General features: G+C 36.5%; 2 protein-coding genes across 2 annotated transcripts; one reads left to right on the top strand and one right to left on the bottom strand.

Moving 5' to 3' along the window:
* Positions 1 to 109: 109 nt before the first annotated feature.
* BATDEDRAFT_25143 (uncharacterized protein) lies at positions 110 to 4,248 on the top strand (the record flags this gene model as incomplete). The annotated part of the gene is made up of 4 exons (XM_006678971.1): positions 110 to 1,460; positions 1,592 to 1,901; positions 1,994 to 3,866; positions 3,949 to 4,248. 4 exons carry the CDS (start codon positions 110 to 112, stop codon positions 4,246 to 4,248), a joined length of 3,834 nt encoding a protein of 1,277 aa, XP_006679034.1.
* An 892-nt stretch (positions 4,249 to 5,140) lies between these two features.
* On the bottom strand, positions 5,141 to 9,107 carry BATDEDRAFT_25142 (uncharacterized protein; the record flags this gene model as incomplete). Its single annotated transcript, XM_006678970.1, has 11 exons — positions 5,141 to 5,179; positions 5,247 to 5,621; positions 6,255 to 6,450; positions 6,565 to 6,607; positions 6,647 to 6,715; positions 6,785 to 6,931; positions 7,023 to 7,116; positions 7,218 to 7,441; positions 7,536 to 7,634; positions 8,211 to 8,356; positions 8,446 to 9,107. 11 exons carry the CDS (start codon positions 9,105 to 9,107, stop codon positions 5,141 to 5,143), a joined length of 2,094 nt encoding a protein of 697 aa, XP_006679033.1.
* Positions 9,108 to 9,110: the final 3 nt, after the last annotated feature.

Here is a 9,110-nt window from a genome sequence, read left to right as displayed (position 1 = left end):
ACAACGTGGACTCTATACATGCAATTGGATTGATCAGTACGGGGAACTACAGACCCATTACATTGATCTTGCTTTTTTTGCAGACTTTTTTCTGTTTACATTGGAAACCATGAATGCCTCTGGAAAGTTTCATCGTATTCTTGAGTTTGGTGAGAAATTTCAAACGCTGTTTAATGGTATATATAGCTCAATTGTGAACCCTATTTTGGAAAAAGCACGACTTAAAACTTCAAGCCCAACATGTACTATTTCTGCCAACAATTCATTGTCACCCTTGCCAAGCAAGCTCATAAAAAAGGGGTCTTCAGAAAACATGTTATTTAATGCACGTCAGTTACATTCCAACTACTTGTATCAAAAGATATGCAGTATTAAAAGTGGATCTGTTTCACTCGAGACGTTTACAGATGCCTCCAACGCGTATGAAAAGGCCATTTCAGTATCACACAAGGAAAGTAACTTTGAGGTATTTTCTGCCGCTGCAAATGAGCACGGAGACTTGTTATTTGAACATGGAAATATTTCTGGGGCATGCGTATTTTGGTCAAAAAGCATTGACGCTTTGTTTCAAAAGGATAAAGCCCTTTCGTCTTGGAAAACCATTCTTGGCATCGATCATGCTGGAAATTTCAGCTCCTGGACACACCGTAATGCAAATCAACTACTGGAATCTATAAACGGGAAATTTAATTGCTTACTGGCAGCCACTGCTGTTACCAAAATTGCACGATTCTACTATTTCAATAACCAAAACAAGCGATCCGAACTTGTCTGGTTTGCTGCACATCTATATATTGCACCGATTGTAGCAAATCTTCCACGTCCTACAAACTATATGGAGTATGCCAATTACACCCCATCATTCTTGCTGTTGCTTACAAATGTTTTTGCCGACAAATTTACTAGCAATCCAGCAACAATGTGTGACTGCCTTTTCTTTTTGATTGAACAGCTTTTTGCTGCAAATTTATATCTATTAGCTTTACCACTTGCTGCAATTATTGACCACATATCTTTAAATGTCATTCATTCTCAACTTTACTGCGCAAAAGTAGCACTGCTTAAATCAGAAGCTTTAGTAAATCTTGGAATGATTTTCAATGGTATTGGCAAATTTTTATCCGTGATAAAGCACACCTCACCACTATCTAGTCAAAGTGAAGAATCCGAACTCATGTTTTCTGACAATGTATATTCTCTAAACGCGGAAAATGGGCTGGCTTTGAAATTGCTCATGTCTGTAACGATTTCAGAAAAGACAAAGTCATTGTATCCTGCCAGTTTTCAAACTGAAATAGAGTTGTGTAGACTCAAGTTGGTAATCAAAATACTTGAAATGTCGCCAACGGATGATTGTTTTTACAATGACAGTTTTGCACATTCTCTATTTGATGCTTTAAATATGGGCAATGACTGCGTGCATCCCGTATCAGATTGTATCAAATCAGACAGTTCAGATTGTAAGTACGCATTTACAATACAAGCTTATTATATAATCTGATGGACTGTATTATCTAAAGCCTGTACTTGTTCAAAATATTGTGTCCTGTTGCTAACTTGTCATATATTTATAATGTATTTTAAACACAAGTATTTAAAAGCAGTTTGAATGTTCTTGAAGGAAAATCATCATCAAAAAACCACAATCAACCATTTTTGGAGCCATTTACACTAGAAATCTTAGATACATTGAGAATACACTTGTTCCGAATCATTCAGCAAAAACAAAACGTAATCAAAAGCAAATTTACTTTGTGCACGGTTCATAAAGAAAACAATCGCACAAAGAACCACTTTGAATATGAGAATCTAGTTGGCTCTATAGTAACGCTGGTCAGATGCTTTGAACTAATTGGTAATACATACTTTATTCAAAAACAGTACAGATCTTCACTCAAGTGGTTAGTATATGATTCAAAATATGTTTATTGGCAAAAAATGTATACTGTTCATTCATCACGCACTATATATGCTTTATTTTGATTTTCAATAGGTACTACTCTGCAAGAAATTTTGTGAGCTCGTTGGCAGATTCAACCGATTTGGGCAAGTATAAAATTCACCAGCTTGTCATGTCTGAGCTAGGATCAGAATTCATTCTTCAAACTCGCAGGATGCTCATAATTGCATTAATTGCTGACGGAAAATTTCAAACTGCGTATGATCTTTGTAACGAGGGCATAGAAGAAGCTGCTGGTTGTCACTCAGTGCATTACCAGCTATTGTTTTCCCGGTTGCTGCTATTTACCTGTCAGCATATGAACAATCTTTCGTCCAGTATTTTATCTGCACACATAAATGCAACCATTGGATTCATCAATCAAGTTTCTCGTATTCCAACAAGCTTGCTGAATTATTTTTTGTCGGCTAGAGATATTGCAGATTTACAATGGAAGTCGCAGTATACGGACCATCATGGAGACATTGGCCACATAATAGTGGCATTTAACGAATCTCACAGTATGCTAAAAAACGTTCTTGGCGAATACCACATATTTGATGCTACAAAACTATACGATCCATTTCAGCAAGAGTATATATTAAGTGCATACAAAGCCTACGCGTCCCAACTAAGAGCAAATGAGATGGACGATGCTCGGCTTACGGAATGCATGCGAGAGGTAATCGGAATGTGCTTTAAACGTCCACTTCAACTACCCGTTTACATAAACATACAGCTAGCATTCGATCTAGGACAAACCTTTGCCAATATCAGACCTCGATATCGAAAAAATGCATTTTTATCAAATCTTTTGCTTAAAAACTCGGAGCATTTAATTACATATGTGCTTCATGAACTTTGCAATAGTGGTGGATATGAGTATAGGACACTACGTTCTTGTCTTTTATGTCTTCTTTCACTGAATTTGGAATCAGAATGTTCTTCTCCAAAAGCGTTGCAACTTCTATACCAATCTGCTCGTGTATATCGTATGAAACAGTCGCTTGAAGCAAAATCCGTTGAAAATTGCAGCATACCAGCTGAAGAATGTCCTTCTAATATTATTACTGAGCTACATGAAAGAAATTCTTCAAGTATTCCGCAAAACGAGCTGTTTGAATCATACGATCCGCTATACGTAGAGGACTCGCAGGTATTTGAGCGAAGTATTGGTAAAAAATATCCAGCATTGGATGTATACAGCTTGATTGATTATCGCTGCCATTTAGAATGTTGTCTTGCAGCTTCAAGAGATCGTAAAATTGGAACCATCAGGGATGAGTTTGAAAATAATTTGACTTGTAAGCTTCATAGCATTCATTTTTTGATGAATCAAAAGTTTTCATGGTACAAAAAGTTTTGTTTAGAATCACCAAGTGATTGGTCAATCAGCGATTATCAATCAAGTGGAACGGCTGTTTTAAGTTGGATTCCAGTCTCTTTCTATGAACATATCAATGATAAAATACTAAACCTGGTTGATCATTTCAGCTCTGTGACGGGGATAAGAGATTCGACACCAAGTGGCATATCATTATATAAGAGCGTGTTTTACTGCAATTTAGCATCACACCAGCCAATATGCTCCAAAACTGCATTAAAGCCAGTCAATATCAAAGATTCCTTAAAAAGCAATCCACTTTCGAATGAATCAGATCTCCCTGGAGAAAAGTACAGTGATTCACCAAGTCAAACACCACAACTCGCCGACCAAACCAAACAGTCTCTACCAAAAATATACTCAACCATTGTTCCCTACAGTCTACTAAGTAAAGGAGAGGAGTTTGCCAAAACCACCATGATGGTATTTGCTCAGTTTGAAATCACAGGCCAAGCTGAATTACGCGAAGAAGCCGAGTTTAAATGGAGAATACTCTTGGATTTACTGATTGTTGCATTCACTGGAGATGTACATTTTAAAAAGGTTTGAACATACAGAAACTATTAGATATGAGATGTTTGTTGGTTTGCAACTTTTTTTAAATTTTATATACTATGTTTTCTAGATCAACAGCTCATATCCATCATTGACCCAAGCAGCACTACTCTTTACTAGATCCTTGTTTGATCCACACCAATCTGTCGGATGTGGTTTAAAAGAAACTCCACAGCTACGGTTTTCTCCAAATCCATACAAAGCCTATTTGAATGGAGACTGTCTCTCGTCCAAATATCAATCCCTGGATTGTGAATCTTTGCAAAAAAACAACGACGACGAAATGGCAGTTTTTTCATGGATATTCCGTCATCTATCTATAAGTGCTTCTAACTACGATTCTTCAAATCAGAATGATTCTGTTTTATGACGATACCATTTTTATCGTATAACAAGTATATTTTAAATAGAAGTTAGGAAATAAATGATTTCAAGGTATATCCAAGCCTTGATATCATAATCCATACAGCTATTTTCAATATCAATTTTACAAGCTGCCTTTAGATGCATACTTGTGCTGTTTCTGATATAAATATCTGGATAGATGAACAATCCATATTGCAGTTGCAATGAGATGGTCGAGTTTGGAAAATTTAAATTGTTTTCGAGTTTCTGTTTCTTGACTGATTGCTGAATCGATTATTGGTAACTACTCAACTCTCGTTGTATCAAGTGTACTGGCTAAGATTGAGCATATTAGACGTGTGAAATGAGAGCAATCGAGAGACTCAAACGACCTATTCAGATCAAACCGACAAGATTACAACAGGCAACGCCGTGTGCATTGGAGATATCGACCATGTTCAATTGTTGGAGAGCCATGAGTGTGGATGCTAATGGATGTGCAGGAGCAGCAGCAGCATTGACGGTGTGCATGACTTCCAAGGTAGTTGATATGCATTGAATGGAACATGCTCAAACAGCTGTTTTATGGTCTGAATAATGAACCATTGCATTCATGTGCCGATGACATTGCAATGAAAGGCTTGGTCTGGTATAGACACTTTTGGTTAACATTCATGTATTATTTTAACAGGCTAAAGCACCAACAGCAGCTACTTCAACCACTACAGAGATCAATCAATGGCTGATTAAAAATAGCAAAAGAAAACATCTTTAATACATTAATTATATCATTGTGGGTTTATTGATATCCAGGAGTTTTGTGCATGAGTCAGGACATCACTTTGAATCTATTATAAGAGTGTGGTTGGATAATAGTTGAACTACAGCTGTGTAGTCAAGTATAGTCTGAATTGATCTTAGTATACTGGAGGCAGATCTGATCGACATACTGGACACTGTTTTGCAGAAATATTGAAATGAGTTATACTACAGATACACAATAACTAAATCACAACAATTTACCTCGAGTTTCACTTCCATCCATCTTTCCAAACATTCAGAATGGAACAAATGATTGCATGGTGTGACCATATATTTGAGTCGCTCAGTACTGAAGAATGGATGATCACTCGTTACAGTCGTGATCTCTGTAAAGCAAATTGCACAATGTCTATCTTCCAACTCAGTTCTTGATGACAGCGCTTCTTTTTCATAAGTGATTGCATGAGTTCGCCTTGTTGCTGTTGTTGAATAAAAAGTGTTGCTGCTAGTTGGTGGATAGATGCTTTGATTTGAATCAATCTCAGAATCAGCAATAGTGTCCATTTGTAATGAGATGGATTCATTGTTTGACAGTGGTGGAAACGCAGGATGATAGTCATACGTCTGGGGGAAAAGCTACAATAAGCACCACAGTTGTAAAAGGTATAGCGTGATTTGAATGTTAGTAGTTAATATTTGTAATAGAATGAATTTTGACCAAAAGGCGCCAACTTTAGGAGTGCAATTACAGTCGTATTCATGTAAAATAGAGTACTAAGAGTTAAATGGATGTTCACATTACAGTTTGAGTAAATCCCACACTTGTTCAATCTCCAATTCTTACAAATTGAATATTGTGATATTGTGTGATTGACATGGAAACAATTGTATTTCCGAGACTGCAATCGTTGGTTTTTTGAACTAGATTGCAAACGTATCAGATGTGATACAATACATATGGATTTGTAGTTTGACAACACCAAAACAGTCAAATCCAATATCTGAATGACAATGGATGACAATGGATGAATCTGATGATTGTACAATGTATGACTGCAAAAAAGTCGATAATCACAGTTTAAAACTATAGTTTGATTGTGTGCATCGTATGATGAATGCTGTATGTTGACAAGAACTGACAATGCCAATCAAAAACAGTTTGTAGTAGAAAAGCGCAGCAAACATTTGTCTATTCTGATGCAAAATAGAGACAAGATAAAAGTATTCCATTTTACGTGAATACGGCTGTAAATAGGTATTTATACGCACCTGTTGGGGAATAAATATCCTTGGTCCTTGCACATCCTGAAGAATCAAAACTCCCACTTGAATACTAATAAACACAGCCAGTGCCCAAAGTATTTTAGCTGATGGTAAAGACTGAGATGCAATGATAATGTCCTGATAATACCACGCGTATAGGGGAAGTAAAAATCTGGTGATAGATGTACCAATTACAAACGATCTACCATAAAAATATATAAGTATGTTGATGTCTGCAAGAGTTATATGATGGAGACGGTTTGGTTTGACATAGAAAGTTCATTTTTACATGATCAATACTCAATTGATACATTACCGATTAAAAGCCCGCCATGTGTTACGCTTGGCGTTGCTTACAACTTGAGGAATCCATAATGAATGCATCAAAAACATTATACCTATTGTGATAAGTGTCGACCGTAGCGCAATATGGTATATAAAAAATCCCCCAATGAATGTATATAGGTCTAGAAACAAAAAGGTTATCAATGCATAGCAAGAAGCTGTAATGATATTCAAAATCTGTAGCAACTTACACACTCGAAACAAAAATGATCTTTCTAAAGAGTCAGATCCGTCTCGTCGTCTCGCTTGTATGACAGCAAATAGGTACCGCATTTCAAATACAGAAAACAAACAAAATTTCAAAAAAGATGCCGCCACAAATGGTGAGAACAGTTCAGCTATAGTTCCAACAAGTACAAAATAGATGGCTACGTGAATAACTTTATAAAAAAGGTAATGCACTAGTCAAAGTATTAAACCAATACTCACGAAACATTAACGCAATAGAAATTAAAACAATGCACATGTAAGCATCTAAAATAATCATCATTCCCATAGTCATTGGTGAGATCTTTGTTCGTGCCTAGAGTTTTCCCATAAAAACATGAAAAGTGTGCTAGTCAGATAAACTCTGTATTCATCATATACTCAAACTAGTTGAAAAGGTGTATCATCAACGCATACCGAAAGTGAAGATAACTGCTGCATTTGACGAGTTGTTAACACAAGCTCAATTAAAGTTAGGATGGCAATAAAAACTCCAGCATTATGGTTCAACGAAATAAATATGGAGTTTTTAATTCCTCTCAATTGTATGGATTTCAAGGATGAATTGCAGTTGGGTGATAGTAACGCCATGTCTGCCAATAGCTGTGGAGGTTGAATGACATAAACCCCTTCATTCTGAACTAATGTTTTAGTGAGGTAAATAAACGTTAACATGTTATACCAAGCAATTTACTTAATCGCCAATACAATTCAGCAAATCAAGCTTTTGGTTACCATTTTCAAGATCTAAAATATCCTGTAGTTTAGCAGGCAATGGTTGTAGTTGCATAAATAAAAGAAACCGACATTTGGCACTTGATGTGCCCGAAGTATCTAAATTTAAATTAGTTAGAAGAATCATGGTAATCATATCACAAAAAAGCATAACTGATTAAAGTCGTATTCACGTAAACGGAATATTGAATAAGAGAGTCAGGGTACAATAAACAGTCAATTCTATGAAATGAATGGTGTTTACTGAACATTGTTTCCACCAAACAAATGTTTAAAGTTGACTGGTCTTTCTCTCGAGACATACAATTATTGATCTCTTGAATTAGAACACAAATGTATCCGTGATATTAGGATAAAGTAAAGTGGGGTTTGTACAGAGTTTGATTGACAGCAGTCAAACCCAATATCCGGATTACAATAAATACACTTGGTGATTGTACAATGTATGGTTATGCCAAAAGAGGGAAAAAACAGATCCAAAAATATAATTTATGTGAATCGTATGACGAATATTGCTCTATTAAACAAGGATTGAGAGTCCCAGTTAAAATCAATGAATGGTAGCAAGGTGCAACGAATATTCAATTATTATATATTTCAAAGAGGCAGTCGTGGCAAGATAATACAGAAAAATGATACATTTTACGTGAGCACGGTTAATTAAAATGAACTTACCGACATGCTCAATAATCATACCGTTGTCAAGTTGTTTTTTGAGAGTGTTTAAATAGTCCATATTGATAGATCGGATTACCGATAATGCAGATTGAAAAGAGTGTGGATCCAGCATCATTTTTGGTATGTTGTGCAAAAACAATTCACTGTATAATTGAATGCAGTAGATTTGATCAGTTTTTACAGGTTTTTCAGCCATAACTACTACGAATATCTAAACATGGTTTATCCAAACCTTTCGTCCACGGCACTTTCCAAATATATGGATCCATTTCGTTTAAAATGCAAACCGTGTAGTGTAGAGTCAAATGAATTGTAGCCATCATCGATATTCATGTTGCCATTGATATATAAGATGTCTTCATTAGATGTTTTGTTTGAGATGATAGTGAACGAGAATTTGCCACCAGCAGTCAGGTCCATATTCCCTTGAGAAGCAGTTTCAGATACACTTTCCTTTGGAAACTCCAGGGACGGAGATTCATCTACTGTCTTACGAGAGTGCTGGCCTAGAAGTTCAGATATGTTTTTGCTGAAGGGCAGTAGCTCCCATTTGCCTTTGAATTGGCCAGCGATATCCGAGTAAAAGACTGGGGCATGGCCGACATTCATCATTGCGTTGAAGATTGTTCTCAAGTCAGAGGAATAGCGAGTGGCATTTTGCTCATAGGTCAGATTTCCAAGAACCAGAGACTCTTGCAGTTGAGCATCAATAAGTCTGGACTGACCCAGACGCAAGTCGTTTGATCGTGAAGTCGAGCCAAACAGATACAGCAAGAAAAAGCCAAGTGCAATGAATGGTAAACTGAAGCCTCTACGAACCAGAGACGCTGTAGTGATCTGTGCTGGCGGTGGGTTACTTGTGTTGGTAGATACCAACGGCTCATGTTCATCCATAGC

Source organism: Batrachochytrium dendrobatidis (assembly GCF_000203795.2).
Source record: "Batrachochytrium dendrobatidis JAM81 unplaced genomic scaffold BATDEscaffold_6, whole genome shotgun sequence".
NCBI classification, from domain to species: domain Eukaryota; kingdom Fungi; phylum Chytridiomycota; class Chytridiomycetes; order Rhizophydiales; genus Batrachochytrium; species Batrachochytrium dendrobatidis.
This window is presented reverse-complemented; position numbering and strand designations above follow the sequence as displayed.